At 41.4% G+C, this 18,057-nt stretch overlaps 1 protein-coding gene across 1 annotated transcript in view; it reads right to left on the bottom strand.

Moving 5' to 3' along the window:
• PXDN (peroxidasin) overlaps positions 1-18,057 on the bottom strand; it is a 132,991-nt gene that overhangs the window by 49,248 nt on the left and 65,686 nt on the right. The window contains exon 4 of the mRNA XM_075861153.1: positions 8,052-8,123. Coding sequence (XP_075717268.1) covers positions 8,052-8,123 — 72 coding nt within the window. The remainder of the gene's footprint in view (positions 1-8,051; positions 8,124-18,057) is intronic.

The raw sequence follows: 18,057 nt of genomic DNA, 5'->3' as shown, positions 1-18,057 counted from the left end.
TATTAAGAAAAATCCAGGAAGATTTGACAAAGCTCATCATTATTCTTCCCTATTGGCCAAAAAGAAGTTGGTTTCCAATCGTACAATACCTAGCGTTGGAAGACCCTATCATGCTCCCAGTCAAGGAGAATCTTCTCTCCCAGGGTCCCTTATTCTTCCAGGGAATAGAAACTCTGAAATTGTCAGCCTGGATCCTGAAAGGCAGATCTTGAGGAACCACGGTCTGTCAGCTGAGGTAATTTCAACTATCTTGTTAAAGAGGCTCTGTCACCAGATTTTGCAACCCCTATCTGCTATTGCAGCAGATAGGCGCTGCAATGTAGATTACAGTAACGTTTTTATTTTAAAAAAACGAGCATTTTTGGCCAAGTTATGACCATTTTTGTAGTTATGCAAATGAGGCTTGCAAAAGTCCAAGTGGGTGTGTTTAAAAGTACAAGTCCAAGTGGGTGTGTATTATGTGCGTACATCGGGGCGTTTTTAATACTTTCACTAGCTGGGCGCTCTGATGAGAAGTAACATCCTCTTCTCTTCAGAACGCCCAGCTTGTGACAGTGCAGATCTGTGACGTCACTCACAGGTCCTGCATCGTGACGGCCACATCGGCACCAGAGGCTACAGTTGATTCTGCAGCAGCATCAGCGTTTGCAGGTAAGTCGATCTTACCTGCAAACGCTGATGCTGCTGCAGAATCAACTGTAGCCTCTGCTGCCGATGTGGCCGTCACGATGCAGGACCTGTGAGTGACGTCACAGATCTGCACTGTCACAAGCTGGGCGTTCTGAAGAGAAGAGGATGTTACTTCTCTTCACAGCGCCCAGCTAGTAAAAGTATTAAAAACGCCCCGATGTACGCACATAATACACACCCACTTGGACTTGTACTTTTAAACACACCCACTTGGACTTTTGCAAGCCTCATTTGCATAATTACAAAAATGGTCATAACTTGGCCAAAAATGCTCGTTTTTTAAAAATAAAAACGTTACTGTAATCTACATTGCAGCACCGATCTGCTGCAATAGCAGATAGGGGTTGCAAAATCTGGTGACAGAGCCTCTTTAAGTCATAAAGAAGTTACCTCTAAAATCTATCAAAAGATTTGGAAGAAATTCTGTTCCTGGCATGGAAACCCAGGACCAGACCCCTTTTTTCCCAACATTGCAAAAATCCTAGATTTTTTACAATCGGGATTCAAAAAAGGACTTAGTCCTAGTACCTTAAAAGTACTGAACATCGGTGGATCAGAAGATTCACCCAAGCGGTCTCTAAACTGAAACCTTCCCTAAAGAAATCAGTTCCTACCTGGGATTTGAATGTGGTGTTAACGACTCTTTGTGAGCCCCCCTTTGAGACGCTCGACAAAATTAGTATGCATTTTTTAACTCTAAAAGCTGCATTCTTAGTTGCTATTACTTCAGCAAGAAGGATTGGAGAAATCCAATCTCTGTCAATCATAGAACCGTACCTAAAAGTACAAGAGGATAAGATCATTCTAAAGCTGGATCCCTCCTTTATTCCAAAGCTATCTACTGCTTTCCATAGAGAACAAGAAATAATTCTACCTTCCTTTTATCCAGATCCAAAAAACCAACAAGAAGAAAAATTCCATTGCCTGGATGTCAGGCGAACAATTCTTCAGTATCTGGATAGAACCTCCTCCTGGAGACAAGATAAAAATCTATTTGTCCTGTTTGGGGGAAAGAATAGAGGAAAGAAAGCCTCAAAAGGCTCTCTAGCGAGATGGGTAAAAACCACCATACAAGAAGCCTACAAGTCCCAAGGACTATCTGCCCCACAAGGCATCAGAGCCCATTCAACAAGGACAGTCTCGGCATCCTGGGCAGAAAGAAGAGAAGCCTCTATGGACCAAATCTGCAGAGCTGCCACTTGGTCAAACCATCATACGTTTTGCAAACATTATAGGCTCGATGTTCTGTCCGATACGGATTTAAGTTTTGGACGGAAAGTCCTTCAATCCATAGTCCCGCCCTGAGCATTATAATTTGGTATTGCTCCTGTGGTGCTGTCATGAGGGATGTACTGGAAAATAGCAATTAGACCTACCGGTAATTGTATTTCCAGGAATCCATCATGACAGCACCATTACATCCCTCCCTTATTGTATTCTGATTTGTGCATTCAACATGTCAGTTATTATCCCTAGAAATAAAATAGGGTTGCATCCATCCTGGTGTAGTAATTGAAAAACACTGGCAAGTGGGTGGTGGGAGGGGCCTTTTAACCTCTCTGTCTTCCTGTCACTACAGAGGTCAATAGAGCAACCTCCTGTAGTGCGGTCATGATGGATTCCTGGAAATACAATTACCGGTAGGTCTAATTGATATTTTCCTGTTACTGGACCTCTATGACCATTCCTGACTGCCACCTGACCACTTGTCTGTAAAACATGACGACCCTATGCTGCTTGCCTTGACTTTTGTATCTAACCGTGAGTGTTCGTCCGTTACCTGCCCTGACCTCCATAATACCCGACCCTGCATACTGTCTGCAGTTTCTGAACCATGCCTGTACACACCGAACATTGCGATGGGAAACTACTATTGGGGGGGGGGGGGTAACGACCTTGGGAAACTAGCAGACAAACCCACATCTATGTACAGAGGTTAAAAGGGTGAATACCTAGTTATCCCTTTAAAATCCCACTCCCTAGCTTAGCCTACCGCCAAATGTCTTAGTAACACAGTGGGTCCACACCACCCTCTATTGGCCGCATGAGTCACTACTTTTACGGGCCCTGTGACAATATTAAAACAGAAAAGGGCCCAATACTGGCCCCTGTGGTGCCATACTAGTAACAGTAACCCAATCTAAGTATGTACCTTTAATAACCACCCTCATTATCATTGAGCCAGTTTCTTACCCACTTACACACATTTTGCCAGAGTCCCAGCATTTTCATTTTAAGTGGCACAATATCAAATGCTTTAGAAACCTCAAGATTTATATCCAACTCACCCCAGTCTAGCCTAGAGCTTACCTCCTCATAGAAGCGGATCAGATTAGTTTGACAGGACCAGTCCCTTATAAACCCATGCTGATATGGAGTTATACCTTTACTGTCATTGAGATACTTCTCAACGAGAAAACCTTAAACATTTTACCCACAAGAGAGGTTAAACTTACCGACCTATAGTGTCCAGGCTCACTTCTTGACCCATTTTTGAATATTTGCTATGCACCTTAGTACATGAATCTATAATTAGATTTTCAACTTAATTGTTCACATAAGATGAACACAACGACTACACAATTACCTATTATTACTGACTTCTAGTTAAAATTGAAGTGTTATTCTAATCAGGCATTTATGGCATATCCGCGGAATATGACAGGTCTTATAGATGTGGATCCCAGCTCTAGGACCCGCACTTATGTCAAGAACTCCCATAGAACAGAATGCATGTGTGTGGCCACCTCTCCATTAGCTCTCAACCTCGATGTGACCGCTTTACCAGGATCTGGGACCTGCATCTTTTAAAAATTTATGACATATCCCGTGGTTATATGTTGCTGAATCTTTGGGTTTGCTATTGCAATGCTCGCACAATTTTATTAAAATATGCACTAAGAACCTCACATTTATAAGTATAGTAAACATAGACGTAATGCAATTGAAAATAATCCTTGTATTCAATGTTTGCATGTATTTTAGTGCCTGCAGAGATTTTTGGTGTTTGTTCCATATCCCTTGGATATGCCATAAATGCCTTAGATTGGAAGAACTCTTCAAGTATAAGGATGTTAAGAGCAAGCAAGGAAGGAAGGAAGGAAGGAAGCCCTACCAATTGATGTCAGTTAGCTGCAGTGTAAGCACTAGAGTGAAAAGAAAAAACAGACATTTAGAGAGAAGACATCCACAAGTGACGTCCCTAATGAGAAAGAATTATTATAGCAAACAGCACATCTATGTTACATCTACATTTAATGTTTAAGAGCTGTTTAGGTATGTAATGGTTGCATCCTAGAAACAGAAAACTGTTGCTTATCTACAAAACATGCACTTGGATGCAATTGTCACATTGCCTACCCCATGCGGCAATGAAGCTGGACCGTTTTTTGGGTCTGTGCGGTAGGCCTTTGAGTTCAGTGCCTTGCGAAAAAGCATTGGGCTCGATAAAGGATTAGTAAAAAAAAAAAAAAGATTACAGATACATAGTATATAGTGTAAGCGTATGTGTTATCAGAGGGTTAAGGTCCTTTTACACGGGTCAATATGGGCAGCGAAAAAGAGTTCCGGTGCTCGTTTGCTCCCTTCACAAGGCGCTGGTATGGGGACGAGTGATCATTACTACGATCGTTCATCCTTTTACAATTCCATCATGTCAGGTAGCACATCTCCCAGTTTACACGGTAAGATGTGCTGCTGACAATGATATTTATTTTTGCATAAACTATTTGATCAGCCAATGAATGAGCGTTTGCTCGTTCATCGGCTGATCTTTGCCTGTTTGCTGGCAAAGATCTTTGCCTGTTTGCTGATCTGTTTACAAAGAGCAATGATCGGGAAGGAGCGTTCATTTGCCAGATTTTTGGCCAGTGTAAACGGACCTTTAGTCAGCTAGTATGGTTGTTGGCATAGGGGTGTAGAAAGCAATATACCAGTCCTGCCCTGTAGCAAGCAGTCACCCATCATATACAGAACATAGCTCACATACACAGGAATATAAATCCAGTTATGGGGAAACTTTATATAAAGAATCCGCCTGAACAGACCAGTGTACAAACATAGACAAAGAAGACAATTCTTTCTATTCGTTGCGGTTTTCCCTGTGCCAGTAATGTGTAATATAGAACGAATGAGGTCATGGCATAAGATGACTGTAATACATTATTCCGTTCTTTAATCTTCACTTGCTTTAGGCAAGAAATTATAGAACAGAGGAATGTATTACAGTAAGAGTTCAGGTTGTCCTGACAAGGCCATTTGTCTCAACAGAATCAGGAAAACGATTTTCCCTTATTCACAACATATATTCAACAAGAAAAAAAATAAAATGAAGACGCAAACACAAAACTATACTGTATATAGCCTAGAAATATAAAAAGGACACCAAAATATAGCTATTTATATATTTGATTTCATTTGGGATCCATATCACACAGCTCTCGTATACAATGTTAATGCATTTCAATAGAGCCGTGCATAACCCAATCTAAAAAAAACAAACAAAAAGGGCACTATATGCAGGTTTTTATGCAGAGTTATCAGACGTAGCGGCATGGGATGCTATATATTCATCCACATTCTACCATAGGTGAACTGTGAAGCTGGATCTACAAAACAGAACACAGTGCGGAACCATATTACAGCCCAAATGCCCACACTTGCGTTGTGTGCATGAGCCCTAAAACGAACACAAAAAATGAAAACACGTTCTACAAAACCGAAATACATTGAAACAATTTCTGCCATAGCTGCACAATTTCCGATAGTATCACTAAAATAGGGGGGGGGGGGGGGGCTAAATGTAAACCACACAAAGCCCACTTTCCATTACTAAGAAATGTATTTCCCTCTGCAATTTACTAAGCATTGGCCCAAATAACGTTAACCCCCTTCATTCATTCTGAGCCCTAATGGCCAAGCCTATTTTTTTTCGTTTTTCGATCGTCACATTCAAAGAGCTATAACTTTTGGATTTTCACATGGACATGGCTGTAGGAGGACTTGTTTTTTTTGCGGGATGAGTTGTATTTTTCAATGCCACCATTTTTGGGTATATAGAATTCTTTTTTTATTAACAACTTCTTTTTTTTTTTGGGTGGGGGATATAACCCCCCCCCCCCTGCAATTTAGCCATTCTTCTATGCATTTTACATTCACGCCATTTACCATTCAGCGTAAATATCAGGCTACCTTTATTATATGGGTCAGTACGATTACGGCGATACCAAATATGTATAGTTTTTTCATGCATTTTTTTTTGCATCGCCGCATTCCAAGAGCCATAACTTTCTTTTTCCGTCAATGTTGCCATATGAGGGCTTGTTTTTTGCCGGACTTCATTGCTACCATTTTGGTGTACATGGGACTTATTGATTAACCTTTTATTGATTATTTTTTTGGGGGGTGGAATGGAAAACAATAGCAATTTTGCTGTTTTTTTTACAGCGTTCACCTTGCTGTTTAAATAATAACTTTATTTTTTGAGTCATTAAGATTGCGTGGATACCATATAAGTGTAGTTTTTATTTTATTTTTACACTTCCTAAATAAAACCAATTTTTATGGGAAATTTTTGTTTCTTTTGTGTGTACCTTTTTATAAATTTTTATTTCCAATTTTTTCAGTCACACTAGGGACTTCACTATGTGATCTTTAGATCACAGATATAATGCTTTGGTATACTTTGTATACAAGAGCATTACTGCCTGGCACGGCCTAATAGGCATATAGCCAGGGCAGGCCTGTGGGCCTTTGTTAGGCCTCCGGCTGCCATGGCGCCCCGTCAAATGCCCGCTGCCGATGGGTAACAGAGGGAGCTCCCTCCCTCTGTAAACTACTAAAATACAGCGGTCGCTAATGGCCACAGCATTTGAGGGGTTAAACAGTCGCGATCGAAGAAAACTTCAATTGCTACAGTTGGAGCAGGAGCCCAGCTCCAGCGTGCACGGGACACCTGCGCAGGATTGGGACAAGGCGGCGGCCCAGAATAAGGCCCCTTAATGACCGCCGTGAAAAGGCGTTTCGGCGGTCATTAAGGGGTTAAACATCTTATAAGCTTTAAAGAGGCTCTGTCACCAGATTATAACTGCCCTATCTCCTACATAGTCTGATCGGCGATGTAATGTAGATAACAGCAATGGTTTTTATTTTGAAAAACTATCATTTTTGAGCAAGTTATGAGCAATTTTAGATTTAGTTTCTTAAAGACCAACTGGGCGTATTATTACTTTTTACCGAGTGGGTGTTGCAAAGAAGTGTATGACGTTGACCAATCAGTTACTAATCAGTGTTATAAACTTCTCATTGTTCCAGCCCAGCTTCTTTCACTGCACAATCATACTGTGCTATGAATCATGCTGAGCTGGAACAATCAGAAGTGTATGACGCTGATTGGTCAGCGTCATACACTTCTTTACAACACCCACTTGGTCAAAAGTAAAAACACGCCCAGTCGGTCTTTAAGAAACTAAATCTAAAATTGCTCAGAACTTGCTCAAAAATGATTGTTTTTCAAAATAAAAACCACTGCTGTTATCTACATTACAGCGCCGATCAGATTATGTAGGATATAGGGCACTTATAATGTGGTGACAGAGCCTCTAATAGTTCTGGGTTACACAATTGCACCAATAGAATGGCCCCTAGAAAGGTCCGTAAGGAGGGTGGAAAATATGCTACATAAGCCCCGCCTTATGTGATTCCTCTTGACACTGCTCAGTTGTTTTGAGGGCTCACATAACCGTTCCTTGTGGTCCTGCTTTCTAGGAAATAGGAAGTTCCTAATTCTGAGTAGACCTAGACCCAACATCTAAACACTCACACAATAACTAGAATTTTGTAACTCAAGGATGAAGTAGGACTTTTGCTTCCAAGGTTCTGTATCACACACAGAGTAGTCTAAGAGCAGCCACAGTGAACAGAGACCGACCAAGATCCCTTAGAAGAAAAAAAAAAAAAGAAGTATTGGGGTATTTCTTTAAGTGAATGCTACGATGGGTGTAAATGGAATACAAATTGTGGGTAAAATGGATTTTCATTGTTCGCCAAAATTATCTTGGAAATTTTTTTATATCTACAAACAAAATTGGCCGCAATCCTCGGGGAATTCTCATTTGCACGTTGTGGCAATAGTTACAAAAATTGGGGCAGAACATGACCGCTTACTGGTCAGCACCAACAGGAAGCATGAGGGCAAACAAATACAACAAGTAAAATACTACATACAAACAACATATACTGAACACAAGACAGATTAAACAAAACATTCATGAAATAAAATCCTTTCCTAAACATTTTAGTTATTTGTGGTGTACATGATAAAGAGACAACACAAATGACAATACAGTACAAAGGACACTTACAGTTGTTCTAGAGAGGCAAGTCCTTTAAAAGCTTGCCTGTCAATAGACTGGATTTCATTCTTGTACAAATAGCTGAAATAAGAAACAGGATTAGTAGAGACACACTGAGCAATGCACATGACAAGCAGAGGAAACATGTTAACACGGACTAGTTACCAGTTGGAGAGAGTTGGAAACTAATTTTTGAGAATGTGGCCAATTGGCATCCTAAAAACTAGTGACATAAGGCAACAAGTACAATTTAATAAGGAATTCCATATTATTAATTAAAATAAAATATTTACCCCATAAAAATGTATTATATAAAAAGTAATATTCACGAGGATCCCTTTTTCAGGATGGTCGTGATTCTTTTTTGACGGAAACATACTCTGGTAACTTCTAAAGAAAGCAAGACACCTTGGATTCAACACCCTACTAGAATGGAAACTCCTTAGTGAACTATGAAAACACTGAATGGTTTAGATCTCAAATTCAGAGGAGGTTCCCATGCTTTTCAATTTTTTATAACACGCGTAACTATGAATTTCTACTAATAATTTAGAATTCTGGTAGCAGGCACGTAAAACATTGGGGCAGATTTACTAAGCCGTGTAAGATTTAGACAGCATAAACTTAGACTTAGTCTTAAGATTGGCCAAAGGTATCACAGTGGTTCACACTGTATAAGAAATTTAGCACACTTCTCTCTTCTTTTTACCAACTCTCGGTTGACTTAGTTATTGTTTGAATCATTTTAAGCCACGCTCCATTCATACTAAAGCCATGTCCCCTTTTCTAGACACAGTTTTTTAAAAAGAACTGGTTTTTCACAAACATCTGTCATTAAAATTAGTCTAGAATGAAATGCGCCAGAATGCACCAAAATCTTGCACATTTTTCAACACATTCTATACGCAGACTTTAGTAAACCTGCCCCATTACTTTGTAAAAAAACACACAAAAAAAAACCACCACATTAAAAAAATTATACAAAACCACAAATTTAGAACATATATTCCAACATTTTGAAGGAATTTTACTCTGTGCACACAGATATTTGGGTCAGTTCCCTAAGGATTCCATTGCCCACTGACAGCCAGAAGAGCATAGACTGCTATGCTATGCTTTCCAGTTAAAAATAAAATAAAAATGGAAACCCAACTGACTTAAGTTATTATTATAACTTATTAAGTTAAAGGGACCCGCAATATCGGTCATGGCTTCTATAGTAATTGAAGCCAAAGAGCCAGTGTGAACCGAACCTAGCCAACGCTTTTAGGCCTCATTTACACGAGCGTGTGCGTTTTGCGCGCGCAAAAAACGCTGCGTTTTGCGCGCGCAAAAGGCACTTGGCAGCTCCGTGTGTCATCCGTGTATGATGCGCGGCTGCGTGATTTTCGCGCAGCCGCCATCATAGAGATGAGGCTAGTCGACGCCCGTCACTGTCCAAGGTGCTGAAAGAGCTAACTGATCGGCAGTAACTCTTTCAGCACCCTCGACAGTGAATGCCGAACACAATATACACCAACCTGTGAATAAAAAAAGACTTTCATACTTACCAAGAACTTCCTGCTTCCCCCAGTCCGGGCTCCCGGCCGTTGCCTTGGTGACGCGTCCCTCTCGTCATCCGGCCCCACCTCCCAGGATGACGCCGCAGTCCATGAGACCGCTGCAGCCTGTGATTGGCTGCAGCCTGTGCTTGGCCTGTGATTGGCTGCAGCTGTCACTTGGACTGAACTGTCATCCCGGGAGGTCGGACCGGAGTTATCGGTAAGTCAGAACGTCTTTTTTTTTTTACAGGTTCATGGATTTTCGGAGCGGAAGTCACTGTCCATGGTGCTGAACCAGTTTAACGCTTTCAGCACCGTGGACAGTGACTGTCTCCTGACGTCGCGTACCCGAACATTTTTTACCGGTTTCGGTCAAAACGAGTTTGGCCGAACCCGGTGAAGTTCGGTGCGCTCATCTCGAATTTGACACTCCGTTTGGATGTTTGTAAACAGAAAAGCACGTGGTGCTTTTCTGTTTACATTCAGGAGTTTGACAGCTCTTGCGCGAATCACGCAGTTCGCACGGAAGTGCTTCCGTGCGGCATGCGTGGTTTTCACGCACCCATTGACTTCAATGGGTGCGTGAGTGCGCGAAAAACGCACGATTATAGAACATGTCGTGAGTTTTTTTCTGCGCACACGCGCTGAGCGCAATTCACGCATCGTCTAAACTGCCCCATTGACTAATATAGGTGCGTGTAAATGAGGCCTTATGCTGAGCGGATACAATGGAACCAAAACATGTACTACATCGTCTAGGTAGACTTTGATCTAAGACGTTGCTCATATGTGCATCTAAACTTGAAAAAGGAGAAAAAAAACGTCTTTAATTCTAATAATAATAATAATTAAAAAAATGTGCTGACCCTACTGGGTGTGTTTCTGCTGGATGAGTACACCATCATTATCTACACAGAGTACTTGCATGACAACCAGCAAGGTTTATTCTACGGAATATTTATTTATTTGGCTGGCTAACTCATACAAGCACAGCGGAGAGTCCCCCAAATACCTCATCTTCTTGGAACCATGGAAATTTAAATTCCAGGTCAACCACCTTTAACCCAGGGGAAACAGCTTTCAGGTTTGTTTGTTTTTTAAACTCCATTTTTATTAACAAAATTTTTGTTTTACAAGTATTTCAAAGAAAATAAAGTACAATATTACATATACATCGCTGCACATTTTGTGATCATACATGAACATTTGTACTAGATCAATAGCAGAAAAAACTAAATAAAAGAACATAAAAAGGTAAGAAGCAGAAACAACAATACAGTATTGCATGTATAAAATAGCATGGTAGAAACTGGCCTTCATGAAAGAACAAGACATCCCCCCCCCCCCCTCATTCAAACTTCATCACCTTGAGAACAATAATTGCATCATGAGGTTAATTGAAGCTGACCCAATGTTACCCCGATGTGCGCCTCATTATACCATAAGGTATATCTGAAAGGTTTGACTTTGCCTTGGAAATTGAGGAAGAGTAGTGAGATTCAATAAACAATTTCCATTCGGTAAACAGCTTTTCTGAGCCCAATTCTTTGCGTCTATCCACCTCCATACGTTCCAGCCCAAATAGGTGTTTCAGCGGTGCCACTATTCCATCCCTCTCTGGCACTTTGTCTTCCAACCACTGAGGAAGCAGCTTTCAGTTTTAGTCCAGTGCAGCCTCATGCAGAGCGGTGTTCAGGATATCCTACAATGTTATAAAGTAGTCCCTGCTGTCTATATTATGGAGCCATAGACACTTCATGTGCCGCCATATGGTGCTGTGTGTTAGGCCTTGTTCACACAATACAGATTTACTGAGATTTTCCAATATTTTTTAAGCCAAAAACAGGAACAGAACCTAAAGAGAAGAAACATAAAAGAAGGCCTTATAGGTCTGGATACAATTCTGGTTTTGGCTTAAAAAATCCATGCAAAATCTGCAGCAAATCTTCAGTGTGTGAACAAGGCCTTGTTTCTAGATCTGCAAGGAAGAATATCTCCATAATCTAGAACAAGATATAATGTTGCACAATTTATTTTAATATGAATCTTACAGAAAAGCCTCTCTTAGAGGCTTAGAACACACACTTTAAAGCCACCTAATATAAAAAAACAAAACAAAAAACAAAGCTTTAATAAAACCACACACGAACAGAGCAAAGTATTGCAAAAGAAATACAAAAGTTCTGAGGTCTCTATCAACACCATCACGATCATCGTGAAAAATGATATCTGACACGTACTAACAAGACAAGATGCCGGTATAAAAGGCAAGTCAAGCATGCCATCATTCATTATCTGCGATCTGAAACATTATGAGAACCACGTAAGCCCCTTGGGGTACAGATTCTGCTACTATAAGGCTGGTGTCACACCTGCATTTGTGAAAGACGTAATTCTGCATATAATTATACATAAACCTCATAGGAGGACTGCAGTCATGAGCAACACATTTCCTGATGCATGTTTGAGTCATAAATTTCCCTGACTTCACGATCACTTCCAAACTAAGGGGACTAGAAAGGTTTTAAAGTGAAGCTTTATTTTTTTTAAATTTTCGATTACATTCTTATAACCTGAATTAAGTGGAACGGGAAGGGATTAGGGCATTGAGATGGGCTATGGTGGTAGTCAATGTGCTAATAGGCATTATGACAGTTCCTTTAAGGGAGTTTCAAGAGCCCGTCTTGGGGCTTTTATACCTTGAGAATACTTCAACCAGTAAAAAGACACGACAACCTCCCGTCTTGCTTGTTTTTCCCCCCTTCATAAACACACATTGTCCGCAAAGGCAGACGGTAAATTGGAACAACGCCTTCCCTAGTTAAAATATGGGGTTAAAATATCCAAGATGGATACAGCTCAGACGCTGCCACTACGGAACAGAAGAGCATTCACATTCTTCTTCTGTCCCGTGGTGGCGGAGTCTGTGTACATGCCACACTGACAGTACAGGGGTAATTTACATATCGGGCGCCAAATATAATGGCACCGATATCTCAAAAACAGAGGCGGCTAGACAGGTAGCTTAAAGTGCCTGTAACATGGCACACTCAGCTGCACACGTGTGGGCTAGTGAAAGGTTCTCTAAGTAGAATGTGTCAATACCATTATCTCTAACGCATTGAGATTTAGTCCCCTAATAAAAAAAAGGAGAGTATTTTGTAATAATCACTGGTTATGAAACGATTTGAAAAATTCAAGTCTAAATAGGAGAATGTATTTGGCTAAAATGTTTTTTTTTCCGATTACCAAATTTTCCAACATTGCATCTACCTGTTTATTTGGTTTGTTCTGACCACATTACAGGCCTGTAGGGCTGTGGGTTGCAGGCACTCAGTAATGTCCTTGTGTAAACCGTCAATGCAGAGGCGCGGCTAGCAGGGGTGCAGAAAAGGGTGCAGAAAAGGGTGCAGAAAAGGGTGGTGGCCCCGCTGAGCCGCGGTGTCATGTCCCTGTCCCAACTATCGGTGTCCTTAGGATGCAGATACAGTGGAATCCAATGCTGGAGCAGGGAGCTGTCATCTTCCTGTTTCAGCATTCATGCAATGGCGGCCGTGAGTGGCTCAGCACAGAGAGGCGCGATGTAGTGATGTCATCGCGCCTGTGCACCGAGTCACTCTTCGCACAGATCGGAAGAGTAGAGGGATCTTCTCCACTCATGGGAACGGGGTGAATAATTTTTTATTTTTTTTATTAGGCATTTTTGGGGCATTATACTGTATAGGGGGCAATATGGAGGCTTTATATTGTATGGGGAAAGCTATAAGGGCGTTATACTAGGCATTGGGGAAAGATATGGGGCAATATACTGTGGGGGTGGCACCTTTGTGGGAGGCATTAAACTGTGTGGGCGCCTCTAAGGGATCATTATAATGTGTTGAGGCCACTATGGCAACATTATACTGCGTGTGGGGGCACTACAGAGGAATTATACTGTGCGGAGAGGCACTATACTGTAAATGGAAGTTACATAAACCGTGTAGAAGTTACGGAAACCGTGCAGCTCGCTATGCTCAGCGGCTTCCGTAACACCCATTGACTTCTATGAAACATACAGAAACAGAGTATCACAGCAAACTACGCTGTTGATGTAGGCCTGACCCCATCAGATGCGCCTCTGCAGTTGTAAACATGCTCTGGGGGCCCACTAAGATGCGTTTCGTCCCCCAAGTGCTAAACCCCAAGCTACACCTCTGCGTCAATGAATTTAGAAATACTTGCTGCGGAGCTTAGCCCCATGTTGCAGAGTAAGAAGGGAGCATGAAGAAAAAAAAAACAAAAACTCAACAAGCCAAGTGACTTACAAGTTTTTGAATGTGGAAGAAACTGGTAAAAGCCAGAAAAACCCCACACAAGTAAGCTAAACTTTAACTGCGTTCTGGGCTTCAAAAGATTCCCGCTAAGCTACTTGCCAAATACATTCTCATTTTAAAAGTGTATGCCTAAATGGTTGCATATGCTTTCTTATTAAAGAGGAACGGTTTATTATATATTTTTTTAGAACGCTGCATTGTGCTATTCCTTTGTTAGGCCTGATCGCGTTTGGGCCCTACGATTATCACGTACATCGAGAAAGCTCCCTACATACACGATAAATGTGTCCATAGGGCTATGTTAGCCTGACAAAAGACCAAGAGAGTGTCCTTTTAGCCTCCGTCGGGTTAGTATACGCTTTTTTTTTGGAGGATGGAACAGACTACCCTATTCCATCCGGATTGATCCCGCTAATAAAAGTATACTGTGCGGCGTACTGTTTTATGGTTTTTAACAAGTGAGCCTGTGCGTAATGGATGCCACTGTATGGAACCCGTCCGATGTATACGTTAAACGTATACCTTGGGGTGCATCCCCAGGATCTGAGTCCCCAGGAAGAGCATTAGGTAGCGCTCGTCCCAGGGTTCCCGGGTCTGGAAAAGCCCCTGACATCACTGTCAATATATGTACAGTGATGTCAGGGGCTTCTCCAGTAGCTAAATCCCCAGCCAGAGCCTTGCCGACGCTCTGGCAATACAGAGCCCCTAACGTCACTGTCTATATATGGATGGTGACAGCAGGGGCTACCCATGGCACATAGTTTCAAGTAGAGCTATGCCCAGGGAGTTTGTGCGACATATCCCACTGTATGCCTATACAGTGGGATACATCGCTTATTACCGTGCTCCGCCCAACATATGCCTTGGACGGAAGGGTTAAAACAGTGTGAATCGGGCCTTATTCTTCCTAGAAATTATTAAATGAATTGACAACTGGGAGTTACCATTCCACTTAGCAAAGTGGTGTGTCTTTACAGTTTCACATTGTGTCAGCGCTGATTGAAAACGTAAGGCTGCGTAGGGACACCTCTACACACACACACACACACACCTGGAAACACACAGTTGTCAAGGAACAACAGGATACAACAGAGTTCTAAGAAAAAACGTTCCAGAATTGTTATTATATGGGGGCTACAATTATTTACTAAAACAGACATGTCAGGAGAGGTGACCAACGTATGCCATAAAAGAATACCCTTTGAATACGTTTGGCCGTTAAAATCTGGGGGCACAATGGTGTACAAGTCACAAGGTTTTCCAAACGCATACACCAACAGTGCACCAACTATGTGCTGTAAATTGAGCCCAATAAAAAAACGCACATACAAATATTGTTCTTGTCCGAATGAAGCCTACAGTATGGCCCCAGTGCTGTAAGAGTGTGGGGAAGAATTCCCAACTCCTAAGCTCTACATTTGTGTCGAATTATATATTTAAAAGGCTTCGCACCAGTCAGGCTATACAGCCCATACTGCGCCATAACAGGGTGTCTACGCTGCATCATGCAACTGGAGTTGGCGGTAATGCTATAGAGGAGGAACCTGGTTCTAGTGAGAGCTGCAGCAAAAGGTGCTTAGAGAGAGTCGTGGGGCTGCTGTAAAAGCGACACCACCAACTTTGGGCCCGAGTCTGTGATCCTGGAGAGTGTGAGCAGGAGCCTTTTTACGTGTGTAAGAAAGCCAGCAAGTACGGTGCAGCAAGCCAGCTATAGCCTAGTAGGTCTGAAATTACCAGACAACCCCTGTATAATGAAGGCGCACCCTTGGCTCTGTCTTGGTCTCTCAGGTTGAGTAAACTTGTTGATTTTCCTGCTGTGAACGCTGGCCTTGTAAAGTCCAGATAACATTAAAACTCCTGTCTTTGTACAATCTTTGCTGCAACAAACCTGCAGGGGGCCATACATCGTATACCACCTAGGCCCACCTTAAAAAGACTATGGTGCTGTATTTTAAAGAAGCTCTGTCACCAGATTATAAGTGTGCTGTAATGTAGATAAGTGTTTTTTTATTTTGAAAAACGATCATTTTTGAGCAAGTTCTGAACGATTTTAGATTTATTCTAATTACTTTCTTAATGCCCAAGTGGGCGTTGTAAAGAGGAGTGTATGACGCTGACCAATCAGCGTCATACACTTCTCTCCATTCATGTCCATTTGTATTCACAGCACAGCGTGATCTCGCGAGATCACACTGTGCTGTCACATACACCCACATTAACTTTACTGAAGTGTCTTGAGAGTGAATATACATTGCCTCCAGGCAGAATGCGATGTCTATTCAGACTCCCGACACTTCGGTAAAGAGCATGTGGGGCCCACACAGCATGTGGGGCCCACACAGCATGTGGGGCCCACACAGCATGTGGGGCCCACACAGCATGTGGGGCCCACACAGCATGTGAGATCACGCTGTGCCGTGAGTAAGTCCCACATACGCTTTACCGAAGTGTCGGAAGTGTGACTAGACATCGCGTCCTGGCTGGAGGTGTCGTCTATTCACTCTCAAGACACTTCAGTAAAGTTAATGTGGGTGTATGTGACAGCACAGCGTGATCTCGCGAGATCACGCTGTGCTGTGAATACAAATGTACATGAATGGAGAGAAGTGTATGACGCTGATAACTCTTCTCTTCTCTTTACAACGCAGTTGGTCAAAAGTTAAAAACCAATACCTATACCAGACTGTGAAGACTACTAGTATATCCAGAAAATGAAACACACATAGCACAAATCATGTACCATGACAATATAAAATAAACTTTATTGAAGTATACATAACACATTGGCCATGAAAATATAAAACAGTATAGCACACAATTAAAAAGCAGAGTATGGAGGAGCTGAGTGAATAATCCAATATATATACTACCACAATATAAACATCCTGTGATTGGTAAAAGTGCAGAGATCTATATATAAAAAAAAGGTAGTTATATAAATCAATATTTAAACAGAAGCAAATAGATATATTATGCACCTGACAGAAGAGCACGCAATTGTGCATACATATGAAAGTACACGGCTAGAGCTACAAGTTGCGCCCAAAACAATGACCATGCTTTATAAATAAAGGAGATTGCACAAACCCATGGGTTGCATAATGGATCACACGCAGGATCACGCCACACTGACCGCCCCCGACGCGTGTTTCGCCGTCAGCTTCCTCAAGGGCCCAAGCTTTTGGGCGCAACTTGTAGCTCTAGCCGTGTACTTTCATATGTATGCACAATTGCGTGCTCTTCTGTCAGGTGCATAATATATCTATTTGCTTCTGTTTAAATATTGATTTATATAACTACCTTTTTATTATATATAGATCTCTGCACTTTTAACAATCACAGGATGTTTATATTGTGGTAGTATATATATTGGATTATTCACGCAGCTCCTCCATACTCTGCTTTTTAATTGTGTGCTATACTGTTTTATATTTTGATGGCCAATGTGTTATGTATACTTCAATAAAGTTTATTTTATATTGTCATGGTACATGACTTGTGCTATGTGTGTTTCATTTTCTGGATATACTAGTAGTCTTCACAGTCTGGTATAGGTATTGATATTTGCTTTATGATTCGTGTGGACGTATTATTGTTTGGCGAAAGCCAATGGTCTATACTTGTATAGGTATTCATCAAAAGTTAAAAACCGCCCAGTTGGGAATTAAGAAACAAATTAGCAGAAATCTAAAATTGCTCATAACTTGCTCAAAAATGATAGTTTTTCAAAATAAAAAACATTTGCCTACATTACAGCGCCGGTCACATTATGTAGGAGATAGGGCACTTATAATCTGGTGACAGAACCTCTTTAACCTACCATACCACCAATACCCTTTCCCAAGTAAGTGGCATATAGTTTCGCATTGCATTCAAAAGCCTGGACGAAAGGATTTAGAAGTCATTTCCAAGTAGGGGGAATGATGCAGTGCATTGAATTGGGGAAGGACACACGAGCAAAAAAAATAAATAAAAAAAATTAGGAAGCAAATGCTATTCCGTTGTAAAACTCTGAATGAGTCGTCTGTCTGAATGTTGTACACCCATACCACATACTAGAAGTTGCATTCCACGTACAATGCTATTTGTACTTTACAGTTTAATTTTGCTTTAATGCAGTGGGAACAGAAACCACATTTCCTGCCCAGTTATCCTTGGCTT

The sequence above is a fragment of the Rhinoderma darwinii genome, chromosome 4 (assembly GCF_050947455.1).
Source record: "Rhinoderma darwinii isolate aRhiDar2 chromosome 4, aRhiDar2.hap1, whole genome shotgun sequence".
In the NCBI taxonomy this organism is placed as follows: domain Eukaryota; kingdom Metazoa; phylum Chordata; class Amphibia; order Anura; family Rhinodermatidae; genus Rhinoderma; species Rhinoderma darwinii.
The sequence above is the reverse complement of the archived record's forward strand: the minus strand, read 5'-3'. Positions and strand labels throughout refer to the sequence as shown.